Genomic DNA, 17,402 nt, shown 5'->3' on the forward strand with positions numbered 1-17,402 from the left:
TTAAAATACAGGTAAACTATTCGTGCTCATGAATAATCATTAGAAATTATGATCAACTACAATAAAACTATTAGATCATAAAACATTGTTAATATCATAGACAAAACTTGTGAACATAAAGATTTTGTTTAAGATTTAGTAGATATGGATATGTCCATAGTCTCAGTTCGGCAAGAGTCAAGAAAAACTTTCAATATACTATAATCCTCATATGTTAATGTCTTCTTCTTGTAGGTGACTTTAAAAAGACAATGGTGGGAAAGCCCCAAACGAGCCCCAAAAGATTGAAGTGCCGGTCTCATGTTTAAGAACTTTCATCAATCTGCAGTACTCTTTGCATAATCCTGAGTAAAAGAAAGATCGCAACCTGATCATAAAATGCATTATATTTGTTTGGCAGCAGAGATGACCTGGATTAGCTCAGCATATTCCAGGAAATGAAGAATTACTTCCCTAGGTTTTTTTTTAGGTAGAAGCTGCTGTAGAGGGTTGACCAATCTGTGTGCAAGTTGGATATTGAGTCAGAGCTGATCCGGTAGATCAAGGAGCTTAGGTAGAAAATTTTTAAAGACATCAATAGGGTTTGTTCCTTTGGATCCCTCTGGGAGACCGTAGATTCATAGATTATTCCTCCTGCTTCGTTTTTCAAGATCCTCAACAAGCTTTTGTAAGGTAAGGACCTGTGATTAAAGAGAATTCACTTTGAGGGAAGATTCATTACAAGTTGTGAGTTGGTGTTCTGCTGGAGACATCCTCTCCTCCATGTTAGACCATCGATCACCAAGAGATTGTAATTCAGCATTCATCTCTTCCATATAGGGATGTAAGGCCCTGATCTCTTCCAGCAGAAAGTCAAGTGAGGTAATGGTAGATGGTTTTGTAGGAGATGGTGGATCTTTTTTGAGTCTTTTGGTTGAAGATTTATTTGAAGAAGGTTGTGAAGAAGTTGAAGAAGAAGAGGCGGACGATGCAGAAGAATTGCCTCTATGTAGAGGAGAATAGGGTCCTCTCTGATGGACCACAGTAGGATATTTAAGGTATCTGACAGGCGTATTCTTCAAAGGTTGTATGATTTTTGTTAGTTTGCTGATGAACTTATTGAAAGTGTTTAAGGACCAATATGCTGGACCAGCATGCTCAAATATTTAAATAAATGATAAAATTGAGATTAGAAAATGCTGCCTAATCATAAATAATCAAGTTGCATACATCAACACAGCCATGCTTGAACCGGTTCAATCATAGTTAAAGGGCAATACATAGTAGATAATCTTAGCTCTGTAAACCTTGAATTAAAACAATAAAACAACATACCATAACTACATGACATAACTGCCTAATTTAATACAAAAGATATATTATGATTTTTAGTTATTCATGTGGTAATATAAAGCGGTGGGCCCTATTCCCAAGATGTCTTGGTAATCATGTGCCTTGCTCTCAGTCGCCACATTCCCATCAAATAGCAATTAAGTGAATACACAAGTGGTTGACTTGTGTTAGACTTAAAAATCCTGGGGACCACTTGATCATTTTAACCCCCAAGTTCTTACATATCAGGATTAACCTTTGTCTTCTAGTTGGCTTATAGATTGGACAAAAAAACAAAGCATGCTCAGTGGTCTCGGTGTGGTGACTGTAAGCCATACACCTTCTGTTGTTGGCACTCGGTGCACGTGACAACTTAGCATGAACTTGTGAAGTGGAACTACAGGCAAAGATGTTTGGCTAATGGTGGCTCAATCTCGTCAAGGTAATCCTCCTTGGCCGAAAGGAAGGTGTTTGTTAGATGCCATGGCTACCTGTGAGTTTAAGAGGGAATCCCTATGTAACCAATAGGCGGCTTGTATATCAGCTTTAGAGACAGACCCTGCCATCTTTTGTGCTGCTGACCAGGCAGTCCAATTTCCTGTAAAAAATCCTAACACATACTTTCACCATGGAATACTACTAGAACCAGGGAGGGAAATTACCTTCTCAAGCCGTTGCTTATAAGATTCTAATTCTGGAGTTGCCCAAATCCTTCTCCAGTAAAGCAAGGGACATAATCCTAAACTGGCACTAATTGAATAAAGCCCACAATCCAGCCTAAGGGGTCACAGGGTGTTTAAAGGGATTCCGACCAACTGTTGCACAAACCAGTTTTTAGCTGCAGCAAGCAATGGTGTACCCAAGTGCCCCCACAGATCCGCACCCTATGTAACAATACCTGAGAACTCTAGCTTGTATATTTGTAAAGTCGGCTGGGATGGACGAAACTGGGAACCCATCAGTGTCTTAATAATTTCACCTGTGCTTTGTTCCATCTTTAACCTATGCTGCACAATATGTATTTGCCATCCCATTTGTTCCATAAGAGTTAGGCCTAGAAATGTAATATACGCACATGCTCAAGGGAAACCCCAGATAAAATGGGATTAACCCTTCTACAGCAACCTGGATTCAAAACAATATACTTAGTCTTGCTCAGTTTATTTAAGTTAAGACCCCTATGTTTGCAGAAGCATTTAAAGTACTCCAGCAGATTTTGCAGCCCCATTGGGGATTTAGAAAGGAGGAGAGGATCATCTGCAAACATGAGGGCCGGAGCCTTCATGTTTGCTAATATGGGTGCGTCATATTCACATGATCCCAGGAAATGTACAAGACCATTTATATTTAAAGTGAAGAGTGTAAGGGCAAGTACACATCCCTGTCTTACTCCTCTGGTAACTGAGAATGTGTCTGTCAGTTCTCCTGCATTACCAGACATAACCTTAGCATAATTTTATTATGTAGTCTAAGCAACATATTTATCTGGTAACTAGGTACCCCCATCTCAGAGAACACCTGCCAGAGTCGCCCAGGGTACCAGGTCAACAGCCAAGCGCAAATCAACAAAAACTACATAAAGTCAACCATTTCCCCAAACTACTGTCTTCCAGTAAGTCATCTGTAGTCTAAATATATGGTCTATAGTGCTGGTTGCCTCTCTAAATCCTGTCTGTAGTGGGGTCAATATTTCATTGGCTGCAATCCAGTTTTGGAGTCTAGTCAATATAGTTCTACAAACTATATATCAGACTAATGGGTTTGTAATTTAGTGGAGATTCACATAAAGTGTTTTAAACAGGGATAATTTCTGCCCTAGCCCATGTTGGGGGAATTAGATATGGCTGTGAATATTAGTGAGAAGTATGTACTCCAAATTTCTATTTCATCCACATATAAAATCGATTCCTCTAATGGCCTTACTGATTTCCTCTGGTGTAATCACCAGAATATTCATCTCACCAAGTCCAGGTGGACACTCCATTGGTGGAATCCTGGTTGCCAAGTACACTTTCCCTAAAGCCTCATTGCTTTGCCCAAAAACCCCTCAATCCCGAGTGATATCAGTCAGCATCTATGAGTCACCATGCTGAGTATATAGGCTAGAGAAGTGCTTAACCCACTCACTAGCTGATATAGTCGTATCAATTGTATTGGCAGTAGCACTAAGGAGGCCATCACAAATTCCCCACTTCTTGTCCCTTTTGGCTTCCGACATCACCCTAATGTAAGTTTGTCTAGCAGCCTGTATTAAGGATCAGTCTTGTTTCTTAATAGCCAAGATTAATTTGGTTTTGGCTTATCTACAGAGCTTGTTATACCAGGTTATTAGACCCTTCCTCTACACTGTCGTCCCAACTTCAGTATAGAAGAGGCCCCTCAGATTTTGGAACAATTTATTATGGGCCTCCGTAATCTGGCCTATTATCTCACCATCAACTCTTTGGCCAATAATACAAAGTCACATCTTCCATTTCAACAACATCACATTATAGATCTTACTAATAATCTCCTGTGAGTGCTTCACCTTACACCATTTTACCCTTCATCAATTGTTAGTAAGCATAAATCTCCCATCAATAGGATCAGCTTCAGTGCCAGTTGGTCCCCCCAGGTGAAGGCGCACTCTAAATATTAGAGCTTTGTAATCACCATTACATGGAAGACATGGCTTGGCAGTTCGGGCTGGACTGTTCCCATGAGGCACAGGGTCAGACTGATTTGCATATGGCCATGTCTGAACCGGGGTGGCGGATTGAGCTAAAGAATGATGATGGACTAAACCCAGATCAGTTGACTGAGGGGGAGTGCTTGCAATGTTCAACACTCCGTCCATCATCCCCTTTGGTTTTGCTTTGTTCGCCATAGGTTGGCTGGGTATGCCCAAACGTGGGTCCCCTGCTCTCTTTGCCACTGGATTCAAACTAGCCTGGCTGATGACTGCTGATTAGCCAGAAATCAGTCCCAGGATGCTGGTTTCCAGTCCAGGGAGGACATGGCTTGGCAGTTCGGGCTGGTCTGTTCCCATGAGGCATAGGGTCAGACTGATTTGCATATGGCCATGTCTGAACTGGGGTGGTGGAGTGAGCTAAAGAATGATGATGGATTAAACCCAGATCAGTTTACTGAGGGTGAGTGCTTGCAATGTTCAACACTCCGTCCATCATTCCCTTTGGTTTTGCTTTCACCATTATATGGAAGCACAAACATATCAACCAACTTATGCCATTATTTTACATCTAAAAATACATAATCAATTAAACTAGTATGATTAGGCCTGTTGTATGTATACAATCCTGTTTTATCAGACCGGGATCCACCATTGCAGACACGTAATGCTTGGTTTAGTATCAGAGCATTGATCTGAACAGTTAGAGGTGTCCATTTCTTGACAGGGGCCAGCTCAATTTCAGGGATTGGCCTCCATCCTACTCAAGGCTCCATGCCTGATTTTTTTATACACAACGTTTCGAACTGGCAGTTAAAATCCCCTGTTGTATACAACAAGAGGGGGACGGGGACCTTTTTTCACTCAGCCAGGAGTGGGGAGGTCCAGCATAAAAGGTAGGCCTCAATGAATGTTTTCAAAAATGGGATTATGCTGTTCCTCTGGGATAAGTGCTAGTAGAGTCCCGAGTGACTTGGTCCCACTATTCCCTGGAAGGGTCATAGATGGGAATCCATATGTTGGATTGTAATGCCCTCACACACCCTTTCAGGTGTCATGCTTCATCATTTGGGCTGCTCCTTGTTGGGTCAGTGGTGCAATACCCAACGGGCTCCCTAAAGTTGGGGCACTTTGTCGGAGATCTTCTATCCAACAGCCGTTTGGTGAAGTGCAGGTGTGGGGCCAGGACTGTGTAGATGTGGTGCAGTGATTAAAATAGGATTGGGAGTACCTAGAAGGACAAACTTTATTCTGGGGGTCTCCTACCCTAACTAAAAGCAGTGTACAAGGCACTCGTCCGAGGATAATGCCTCGCGTGGTGGTATCCTCGTTAGAACGTGTGGGTCAACATGTTTCTTGTTGTAAGTTCAGTCAACTTGCGATTCTTCAGGACCATGGTAAAAAACTATCTACATCTATAGTTAGTGGCATACAAAATTGCACACAAGAGTAATGTCTATTACTAAAAAGTACCTGTTTACAACCTGGATCTACCCAATTATTCAGGTCCCCAGGTTTCAACAGTGCACGATGGATTCACGCACAAGGCATTGCTCCTATGTGTGATGGAGGTTCTCGTGTTATGCATGTACTCCTTGACCGGCCCAATCCACCGGTTGATGGAAGTGAGACTGTATACGCTTACAGACCTCACATGGAGGAGGAGAAAAAGTAAGATTATGAAGTTGCCACTCCTGAAAAATGAAGAAACCAAGATATGTTGAAGAAGGAACTTGTGCATTTGTATTGAGTTGTCTAGATGATCACATTCATCAAACACAGAGGTTTACTCAGAATCTCATATTTAGGAAGAGAAGAAAGCATTTCCTGACTGCAGAATAATGGAGAAGCAATATGCGAAAGGTATAGTCTTCATGCAATACATTCTATGAAGCCTTTGGCCGTCAAGCCATAGATGTAGCAGATAAAATGAAGGAAATTAGGCATTTGAGCAAAGAAAGGTTAGTCTTTTGAAAAAATCATCAATGAGAGGAAGAAGCCACACTTGCCAGTAGTAGATGACCAAAATAAAAGAGCTGGAGCCTTTGTACTGACATCTTGAGAATGTGGGCTGGAAATGGTACTGTAAAGGGGATGTTTCCCTTCATGAGCTCTGAACAACTTCAGTGCCTGTGACGCAGCTCAAATTGAAGAAAAATGGTGGGCATTCTCTAAGAAGAGAGCGACGCTTCGCGATTATTGCCAAAGGCGCGCTCCCTCGATAATAAGTTGCTGCCTATTGAAGCAGCATTACCTCATACTGCCAAGGCAACTTTACGGAGTCGAGCCAATGAGTGATAGCGCCTTTTAACTCCTTAATGAGCAGGCCCGTGGAGCTACACCACATCGCCGCCATCTTCTTTGGGCGGCAAGCTACACCCCCTCTTATCTACTGTCAAGAACAAGTGGTGAGTGCCTCCGTGGGGCAGAGGACAGCTGTGACTTTCCTACCAGCTTGTTTGTAGTTATATCATAGGGGTGGTTCTTTTCTTATGTTTTCATTTCTTTTCCCTTATCTTTATATAGTTAAACTGCTTTCATCTGCTCATTAGATTACTACTTTTAATTACTAATTTGAGTAGGAACCTATTATTCTAGCACCCCTATAAACCCCAAGGGATGGCCACAACTTTGTAAAGTAGTTATAGATTCTGATACAGTGTAGGCCTAGTCACAAGAGCAGCAGTGCACTTCCTGTGTACCAATAATATACAATAGTGCACCTAGTAGCGGTTCCTCCACAAAGGTGGAGGAGGGTGATCCCACAGCTTTCAGCAGTGCAAAAAATAAAAAATAAAATGATAACACATTGTTGTTGTCATTTTATTTTTCCCTGCTGAGGCAGGTTTGCGGGGCGGGGCTAGGCCCAGGGGGAGGAGTGATGAGCACTTAAGAGCGCATGACGGTTTGTCCGGCCATCTCGGGCCAGCCAAACCATCATGCGCACTTTGCATGTTCTTGACCCAGGCTGTTATACAGCCTGGGTGAGAACATGCGCAGGCTCATAGTTCCTGTCTGACCACCGAACCACAGTGCTCAGACCAATCACATCACTGTTACTAGCAGCGTCCTGATTGGGCTGGGGAACCTGTGTACTTCCTTTTTCCATCCCAGGTTCGTCAGAAGGGAAGCAGAAGCGAGAAGCTGCCAGGGGAAGAGCCAAGTGCTTTTTTCTTTAAGACACACCCCCCTACCTCAACCCATCACTCCCCCTCCCTGCCCCGCCACCCGCAATCCATGCCAGCCGCAACTCAGTGTGCTGCAAACTAGAGTAACTGTAAATCAGAAGACAGAAGAAAGTGGAATGGAGCTCTTCAGATGTAATAATAGTATACAGCAACAAATCGGGGAACATTGTTTTTTGATCATCAGGATTAATTTTAAAAAGGGGATTTTTTTACCCTTTCATAAGGCTACCAAATTTGGACTGATTGTGTATCCTTCATTTAGATGATTCCAGTTTCTGGGAGCTTGAGGTAAGGAGGTTTTGTTGAGAGGTCTTTTGCATTTTGTGGCCTATCTAAGAGGAAGATAGATTTGCTTCTGGTTTCTTTTTCTTCTCCTGTGTTCCGAACTTTATTTTTTAGGTAGCTGGGAAGACCGAGATGATGGGTTTTCAGGGTGATGTCAAGGAGACCCAGTGGCGGTCTCTCAAAAAAACTGAATGTTTCTGATGTACTTGCAACTTTGACAAGGTGCTCTATCTAATGCCTATCCAGAGAAGTGGTATCTTATTTATATTGTAACTAGTTTTGATTTGGCCAAGAAACTTTGCATGAACCTTTGATTTACATCTGGCAAACCATTTTCTGTGTTCTGTTTCAGAACTGGGCAGGTATGCGATGCCCATACAAGGCCCTTCGAATGATCTTGGCATTGGTGTGCAGTAAGTACATGCATGTCTACTACTCTATTCAGGTGCATGGATTAGGGTGGTGTGGCGAGGGAACCTACCATTGAATGAGGGTTGTGTACTTGCATGCCCCCTTGACACAAATGCAGAGGGCGGGCCAATTTGTTCTGCAGTAAACATTGTGCAACTGTGCACAAGCCACGGACTCAACATTTACGTATTTGTCTTGTCTGTGCTTTCAAATGTGTTGAGCCATCCCCTATGGAGGCCTGTCTCATGTCTGCGTCATCTCTTTGCCTACATTAACAAGCCTCCATTTTCTCTGTTTTCATTCCCTTAGTGAGCTCAGAGGTTGGCCGTGCTGTGTGGCTTCGCTTCTCGCCCCCGCTGCCCGCTTCGGGTCCCCAGCCCAGCTTCATGGCCCACCTGGCAGGGGCTGTGGTTGGCATCAGTATGGGGCTCACCATCCTCCGGAGTTACGAAGAGAACCTCCAGGACCAGTGCGGGTGGTGGGTCATCATGCTGTGCTATGCCACCTTCCTAGCCTTCGCCATCTTTTGGAATGTCTTTGCCTATGACCTGCTGGGGGTCCAGGTCCCACTTCCACCATAGCTGGACTGACTGCCTCATGCATCCTCGCAAGTGCCAAACACGAAGAACCAACTAAGACACAGATGCCAACCTCAAAGCCTAACACACAGACAGGAAATGGGGGAAAACTTTATTTTGTACAAATTATAATTAGAAATATACTGCTGAACTAGAGAATTTTATTATCTGCTCGCTTGAGATGCGGGAATCAAGGAACATATTTTCCGTGAATTAAACAAACTGAAACACAATGGGATCTAAACCAAAATGGCCGTTGGCCCATTCTGTGCCTCACAGTGGAGTGAACAAGTTCAAGAAGCGGTCTATGTGGATACAGGTCACATGGCACTGGACGGGATGTAAGACTAGCCCTATGTTAAAGAATGTTCTCTATCTCCTGCTTGTTGCTTTCTCTTGTATATTGACTTGTTTTGCATCCCTAACCTGGTTCTTACTTTCCTCTTTACCTCCCTCTCTCTGTTGTGTTCACCATTCTCCTTGGCTTCTCCCTGGAGACGGAAACTTTGACTTTATCACAGGACATGGAGGGATTGGCAGCGCTGGGCACCAAGACTCGTATTTTAACTATGTCCAGTGATGAGGGTGGTACCGATATGACAACAAATTAAATAGGCTGTACATCCCCAGGATCAGGGTCTGGTTGAGGGGGAGGGGGTGGTTGGGATGACAATTTTCGGGGTCTGAAGCCCTAGAGCTTTAGATCTGGGGAGAAAGTGAGTGCTGGAGACTTGAGCCTTTTGTACATTCTCAAGACGGGCAGACACGGTTAGCGCCAGCCTTGAGGCCCTATGTATGTCCCTTGGCTAGGGATGCGGACTGACCATGCCCCACATTAGCTTTTTGGTTGTCCTTATCAGAAAGGGAAGTTAGGCACTCTTTATACCTGAGGAATGACTGAGGGATCCTTGTAGCAGACAGAGGAGCGTCCTGAAGCCCTACTCACTCAGGACAGGAGCGGAATCCGCAGTGCTGTGGATCTTCAGCTCTGAGTATGTCCTCAGGATAGGGGCGGGGACTGACAGTACTGGACCTGAAGCCTCCCTCTGTGTATCCAGGACACGATCTCAGGGGAAGAAAGTCAGTGCTGAGGACTGAAGCACCCCCTCTGAATATCCCCAGTACATGGGAGCAAGCCTGATAGCCTGTGGACTGAAGCCCTTAGATATCTGACTGTGCGAAGCCTCCAGTATATCCTCAGGAGAGGGTCTTACAACTAGGAAGACTGGAGCCCCTGTGGAGCTCCAGAAATGGTTTGAGGAGGGACAGGCAGTGTGAGGAAATAGGGTCCTCTGCATATCCACAGTGCCAGAAAGTTTAATGTCTGTTGACAAGGTGGTGACCGAAGCTTTTGTCCTTTCGAGTAATAAAGTCCAATTGATTGTCACTAATGCCTCTAGGTGTTGTTTGCCACTTGATGATCTGCTGCTGCCTCAGCTATGAGTTTATTTCCATTTCTAGGCTGTAACTCCATCAATCAATCAATTAGGGGTTTATATAGCACGCTACTCACCCGTGAGTGTCTCAATGCGCTTGGGGGTTGGGGGGGAAGAGGGCTCCGGATCAGTTGAAGAGCCAGGTCTTGAGGTCCTTCATGAAAGTGTACAGGGTCGGGGACCATCTGATGTTCACGGGGAGCTGGTTCCAGGTCTTGGCTGCGATGTAGGAGAAGGCTCTTCTTCCGGTTTTGTTTCTGTGGATGCAGGGGACCTCTGCCAGGGCGAGGTTGGCGGAGCAGAGGTTACTCTTGGGTGCGTGGAAGGAAATTCTCTCATTGAGGTATTTGGGTCCGATGTTGTTGATGGCTTTGTAGGCATGGGTGAGGAGTTTGAAAGTGACTCTCTTCTCGACGGGGAGCCAGTGGAGGCCTCTTAGGTGTTGGGTCATGTGCTCGTTGCGCGGAGTCCCAAGGACGAGTCTGGCTGCGGCGTTCTGGATGGTTTGAGTCGGTGTAGAAGAGTTCTGTTGATTCCAGCGTAGAAGGTGTTGCCGTAGTCAAGTCTGCTGGTTATGAGTGCTTGGTTGACGGTCCTTCTACAGTCGGAGGGTATCCATTTGAAGATCTTATGGAGGATGCAAAGGCAGTTGAAACTGGTAGAGGTGACTGCGTTGATCTGGTGGTTCATGGAGAGGGAGAAGCCGAGGATGATGCCGAGGTTCTGGGCGTGGTCGGTGGGGGTGGGTGGGCTCCCGAGGGTGGATGGCCACCAGGTGTTGTCCCAGGCGGTGGTGCAAGTCGGAGGATGAGGACCTCGGTCTTCTCTGAGTTGAGCTTCAGACAGCTGTCCTTCATCCAGGCTGCCACATTCTTCATTCCTTCCTGGAAGCAGAGTCTGGTGTCTTCGGGGTTCTGTGTGAGTGAGAGGATGAGCTGTGTGTTGTTGGCGTAGAATACAATGCTGAGCCCATGCTGTCTGTTGATGATGGTGAGGGGGGCCATGTAGATGTTGAAGAGCGTATGGCTGAGAGAGGATCCCTAGGGACTCCGCAGTTGATATCAGTGGGTTTGGAGTGGAAGGGAGGGAGTCTGATCCTCTGGGTTTGGCCGGAGAGGAAGGATTGGATCCAGTAGAGGGCAACGCCTTGTATCCCTGTGTCGTGAAGTCCGGCTGTGGGTGTGCGATGTGAAATGGTGTTGAAGGCCGCGGAGAGGTCTAGCAGGATGAGGGCCCCGTGTCTCCCTGGTCCAGTAGCATGTAGATGTCATCAGTGACGGCTAGTAGGGCAGCCTCGGTGCTGTGGTTGCTACGAAATCCAGACTGGGAGGCATCGAGGGTGGAGTTATCTTCGACGAAGGCGGTTTAGCTGAGCATTTCCGAGTCTCTGGGTGACTTTGGCCGCAAACTGGAGGAGAGAGATGGGTCGGTAGTTTTTCAGGTCCGTGAGGTCGGTTGTTGGTTTCTTATATATTTATTATATTTACAGAGTTTTATATAGCGCGAACTTGACCCTAATCGGGTATCAGAGCGCTTTACATAGCACCAGTTACATTACATGAAAACACATTCATTTTTTGTTAGGCACGGGGAGATTAAGTGATTTGCCCAGAATCACAGGATGTTCAGCTGTCATTGCCGAGACTCGAACCCAGTTCCCCAGATTCGAGGGCGACAGCCCTAGCTGTTAGGCCAACTCCTCTCCCTGAGGAGCAGTTTTACCTCCGTCCGTTTCCAGTCGTCTGCTCAGATGCTGGATGTGAGGGAGGCGTTGATGGCTCAGCCAAGTTCGGGTGCGAGGACGACGGGGGCCCTGTGGAATATATGCGGTGGGCAGGGGTGCGAAGGTGCTCCTGAGTGAGTTTCCTTCATGATTGTGGTGATGAGTTAGATGGAGACGGGATCCCACGACGTGATGGTCGGCTTGTCGGCGGTGATGAGTAGGGGGTGGTGTCTGGGGCTGGCTCGCTGAAGTTGTTGTAGAGGTCCTTGATCTTCCGATGGAAGTATGAGCGGAGCCTGTCGCAGAGTTCCTGGGAAGGTGTGATGTCCGTGGCTTCGCAGGCGGGTTTAGCGAACTGCTGTATGTCGTTGAACAGTTCCCTGGCGTCTGTCGCGTTGGTCTGGACTTTGTCTTTCATGAAGGTCCGTTTTTTTATCGCTTATGCGGTGGTGGTATTCCTTCAGGGCGTTCTTGTGGTTGTTCCGTGCTTCCGTGGTTTTCTGGTTTCACAAAGTTTTTTCTAGGCGTCTGCAGGTGCCTCTGGCTTCTTGGAGTTCTGTGGTGAACCAGACGGCCTTCAGAGGGCGTTGTTTGACTGGGGGGCAGAGCGGTGCAAACTTGTCCGCTCAGCAGGAAATCCAGCGGTGAAATTTCCTAGCTGCAGTGTTGGTTTTGGTTGTGGCGGCGCGGAGGGTTTTGACGGAGGGTGGAGTTGAGGAGTTCTTCTGTGACCTTGCTCCATTTCTGTTCTAGCGGGCGTTGGGCGGGCTTGTGTGCGGTGGTGGTGTTGAAGGTGAAATGGACGCAGTGGTGGTCCATCCAGAGGGGCTGGATAGTGTGGCTGAAGCAGATGTTTGTTCCTCCCGCGAAGATGGAGTCAAGGGTGTGACCTGCTCTGTGGGTGGGTGTTGATGAGCTGCTTCAGTCCTAGGTTGGCGAGGTTGTCGATCAGAGTGCTGGAGTCGGGGTCGTTGCTGTTGTCGAGGTGGAAGTTCAGGTCCCTGAGTAGAATGTAGTGTGTGGAGGTGATGGCGTGGGGTGTGGCGAGCTCGGCGATGGTCGTTGCGGGCTGGGTGCGAGGTATTGGCGGTCTGTAGATTAGGGTGCTGCATAGCGTGGTCCTGGGGCTGGTCTGGATCTGGAAGTGGAGGTGTTCCGCTTTGGACTGGTGGTCACTCGAGCTGGAGGTGGAGAGTCGAACGGGGGTCTTGTGTGCGATGGCGAGTGCCCCTCCTGGGCGGTGCGGGTGGTCCTTTTTCTGGATCTTGCAGCCGTCGGGGATGGCGGTGGCAATGTCGGGGCCGAAGGTGGCGTTGGCCCAGGTCTCTGTGAAGAAGGCGACGTCGGGCGAGAGGGTGTTGATCAGGTCCCAGATTTCTGCGGCATGTCGGTGCAGGGAGCGCACGTTGAGAAGGATGCAAATGAGGCCCTCGGTGGTGCATGGATCAGGCGGGCAGTAGGTGGTCGTGGGAGCTTTGTCGACGATGAAGGATCTGCGGCAGGATTGGCAAGAGAACTGCCTATGGGTGATGCTAGGTGAGGATCTTGCGCAGTCGGCGTGTCTTCCGGGGTTGAGTGCGTGGAGGGTGGTCAAGTCGTAGCGGTGGGGTCTAGGCGAACCAGGGTTTCTGGCGCTGGTCATGGTCAGGTCGCGGACGGGGGCACATGGGCTTGCCTTAAGCGTGCCTTCGGCACGCCAGCAGCGCGACCGCACATCGGTCGTCGGATGTAGGGGAGGGCGGCGGGACCAGAGGAAGGGAGGTGGGAGCAGGGCTGGATCGGGGGCAGGGCCAAAGGGGCAGCAACGGCGGTAAAAGGTATGATCAGGTGCCACAAGGGAAAATAACCCCAGTAATTCAATAATGCAGAAAAGAAACAATGAGCAACACTATTAAACCAGAATAAAACAATAAGGACCAAGAGATCAAGGAATCACTGTTGGTGTGTCCAGTATTGACATACGTCTGGGGGCACTGCTCATAGTGTGCAGATGAACAATCCTTCAGGGGGGCACAGTCCTCCTGGGGACAGTCACATGGTTGGTTGGATGATTTACTGCAAGCCACTGTACTCACGCTTCGCCTTTTTATAGCCAACAGCAACGTATAGAGCCTGACATGTAATTTCCCTTTTAGCATGTTAAGTATGGACTCAGATAGACGCTGCAGGCAAAGGGCTGATGAATTAAAAGCCAAGACTAATTGACGGTGTCACACCCACAAGGGACCTGCATTCTCAGTGCTTAATGTGAGTATAATATGTGCAGAGGCCAAAGGTTCTTGCAGGAGCGCACCGCTGGCGCTGCCAAAGGCCGAGTTGGCTAATTTCCAAAGTAGCCTAGTGTTCATTCCACGTCATACTTCTTTAGTCCACCACACTACACTTCCGGTTTCTTCTCTAATTATTTCAGGGTCTTTCTCGTGCCTACTTTATCCCTTTGTCTACGTTTCTTTTCTTTACCTTCCTCTTTTTCTTTCTCCCTCTTGTCTAATGATCAAAAATAAACGCCATGTCCCATTCCCAAAGATTACCACCACCACAAATTAAGCACTGGTCCTTAGCACTAAGACGTCACCAAATTATCCTAGTTCAAGACTGTACTTAACTAAAATATAAATATTTAAGAGTTGAAGGATGCAGACAATAGATCACAATATAGTTGTCTTGCATTACAAAGTACACCATCTAACAGAAAGCTACAAATTACAGACATCACAATGCAGCACCGTAAGTCAAACAAATGGGGCAAACTTGCAACGAGGTGCTATTTAGTCTCATAGTGTGTATTGTCAGGTGGTGCAGCTTTTCTCTAGTTCACTTTGCAGATGTCAGCGCTTTTTTTGGTAGAAGAACATATAATTCTTCCTGACCATTGATTTGTGCATGTCACCTCCAATAACTGGCATGGGTCACGTTCCATTGGGAGTGATCTAGATATACAGGATTTGCTTATCACAATAGAATATGCAAGGGCTCCTGGGAGATCTGCAGGAAATTTCAGCTGAATCCAAGAAAACGTATTTCCCTAAGCTGTGCCAAGCCTTATGATCATGTCGGAAGTCAATGCCCCTATCCGGCTGACTTTCAGAAAAGCAAGCGGAATGGTCCTGGTATGCAAGAACCGGTCAGTGATTTTACTACTCGGAGAACAGATATGGGGTTATGATGATGCTGTCTTGACGGGAAACAGCCATTACAACGCAACTAAAACAACGCACTACCATTACAACAAAACTTTTACAACGCAGGATCCATTACAACACATGCCATTACAACGCAGCTGCTATTACAACGCATGCCATTACAACGTAAGTATGGGTAAGTATTTAATTAAATTTTAACCCCTACACCATCCAACATTTACCCTACTATTACGCCCCCTGGAGTTAGAATAGTAATTTTAACCACAACACTATCCAATACTTACCCTACTATTACACCCCCCTGGAGCTACAATAGTAATTTTAACCCCTACACTATCCAACACTTACACTACTATTACATTCCCATTCATTAAAAAAAAATACTTACCCATACTTTCGTTGTAATGGCATGCGTTGTAATAGCAGTTGCGTTGTAATGGCATGCGTTGTAATGGCATGCATTGTAATGGCATGCGTTGTAATGGATTCTGCATTGTAAAAGTTTAGTTGTGACGGTATGCGTTGTGAATGTATGCGTTGTAACGTCTTACATCCGTCTTGACACTTTCCAAGAGCTCTTAGTCCCTCCACCTGCACAGATGGGGGTCTTCTTGGCGCACACAATATTTACTATAGCAAAGGACTTCTAAAATGGAGGCTCTGCATCAACAAGCCTGGGAAAAAGGAATAGCATTATTGGACCACAGGCTGCTGATGGCATCACTGACACGGAAAATACAGAATCACTTCGGTGGGCCAAATGGTTGGCGGAAAGAGAAAGATGGGAAACATGGAAGCCATCAGTGATCTCCTGAGTGCATCTCACTGTCAGTCTGGCTTCTTGTATGAAAAACATCACCAGTGAGGAAACTTCGGAAGGAAAACATGGCGGCCGCTAGCTAACCCGGCGCGCTCGTTCCCGATGGAGTCTCCAGCCGAGATGCCCTGAACGACTAGCTACGCATATCGGTCGCGGGGTACTTGTTTCGAGGGGGTACCTGGCAGCTTAGGGGGGACGGGAACGGTTCTGTGCGGGCAGGCGGACCAGCAGTTGAGCGGCTACACGATCAGGGATCAGAGACGCAGATACACATCAGAACGCCAGAGCGCCGCGGTCACAGCCAAAGCAGCCGAATTGTTTGGGGCGGGCTCTCCTTCCTGCGCCCTACCGCTGGAAAGACGCAGCCGTGGAGCTGCGAAGAAGCCGGAGCGTTTTTTCGAGGAGAGTAACCTCGCCGGCTGCGACTACACGGGCGGTAAGGGGGATCAACAGGGAGGGGGTTTGTTGCTGAGGGGAGAAAAACAGCCCACTTTAAAATCCGGCTTTCTAGTTAATCAGGATTCTAACTCTGGGCAGAATTCTGAAAAGGGGTTTCACCCAGTCCTTTCACCAAACTTGTTTTGCTTTAAAGGTAACCTGCAAGTTCCCCCCCATGTAGCTCCCGCCCAGATAAATATTAAAATACTGCCTCAGGAAGGGATCTTGGGAGCGAAGAAGGGAGTTACCGCTGGAACCCTGGGGAAACGAAAGGCGAAGGGGAAAGGGAAAGGGAGTAATAAAGACAAAGACTCAGGAGCCTCTACGGAACTTGGGGACATAGAACAGTTGCTAGCACCCACCAGAAGCCCAGAAGAACAAACTGCCATAGGGTCAGAGACAGAAGCTGTGCTAGAATCAATACAATCCCAGACCCAAATAGCGCCAAGAAGGGGCAAAAGACACCAGCCACTGTACACCAGCCCGAAGGAACTACCTCATAAGGAGAGTCAGAACAAGGGTAGCTCCAAAAATATTAAAGCCTCCCGGATCACACCCTCACTGAAGTCTTATTTCAAGGTCTTGCCTCAGGTTCTTAGTATAAATCAAGAATCCCAAGAGCTGAATAAAACGCAAAACGTACTTACTCCAACTGACGCTTCTGACTCGACACTTGCACCTACATCTAGCAAACTTGGGGTGATAGCTGCTGCGGTAACGAGTACGGGGGAGTTGGCAGGCAACATAAAGATGGGTGACCCAGCAAAGCGGGCTACAAATATGACGCCCCCTGGCGGTCACCAAGCAGCCAGCCTAGTCGAGACAGAAAAGGCAGCTGAAGACCCTGATATATGTGCAGGGGGTGTAGAAGAAAAGGATGGCGATGACACCCTCCAACACATACTTCTTAGCATGAGGAAGGAGATCAGAAATGGGTTTGAGGAGTCAAAAAAATGCTTTGAGGAGTCGAGATTAAATCAGTCAGAGATCCGTACGATGTGTGAGAATCTGGAGACCAAAGTAGACGGGCTTTTTCTGAGAATGGGAAGCCTAGAAGATACTGTTGGTGAACTCAAAGCAAAACTGGACCATGCAGAAACTAAGATCCAGACTCTACGAAGAGAGGGAGAGGCAGTTAAAGAGAGGGTTGAGTCCCTTGAAAATTTTTCAAGAAGGAATAACCTGAGGCTGCTAAAAATTCCGGAGGGGAAAGAGGGAGGGGAGATTAAGAACTTCGTGGCAACCATACTTAAGGACTCCCTTAATCTGGAGGAATCCGTGTTAGAATTGGTATCAGATATACAGAGGGTACACCGTGACCCCTTCCGCCTCAACCCAAACAGAACCAAACCGAGAAAGATCCTGGTAAACGTCTTAACATATACATTGAAAGAAAAGATT

The 17,402-nt window shown here is 46.8% G+C and overlaps 1 protein-coding gene across 1 annotated transcript in view; it reads left to right on the forward strand.

Annotated features, from left to right (window-relative positions):
• Positions 1-9,808, forward strand: part of RHBDL1 (rhomboid like 1) — a 533,195-nt gene extending 523,387 nt beyond the window's left edge. Inside the window, exons 7-8 of the mRNA XM_078664288.1 lie at positions 7,805-7,865; positions 8,173-9,808. Of these exons, the coding sequence (XP_078520414.1) occupies positions 7,805-7,865; positions 8,173-8,444 (333 nt within the window). The 3' untranslated portion in view covers positions 8,445-9,808. The remainder of the gene's footprint in view (positions 1-7,804; positions 7,866-8,172) is intronic.
• Positions 9,809-17,402: the final 7,594 nt, after the last annotated feature.

This window comes from Lissotriton helveticus, chromosome 10 (genome assembly GCF_964261635.1).
Source record: "Lissotriton helveticus chromosome 10, aLisHel1.1, whole genome shotgun sequence".
Lineage (NCBI taxonomy): Eukaryota > Metazoa > Chordata > Amphibia > Caudata > Salamandridae > Lissotriton > Lissotriton helveticus.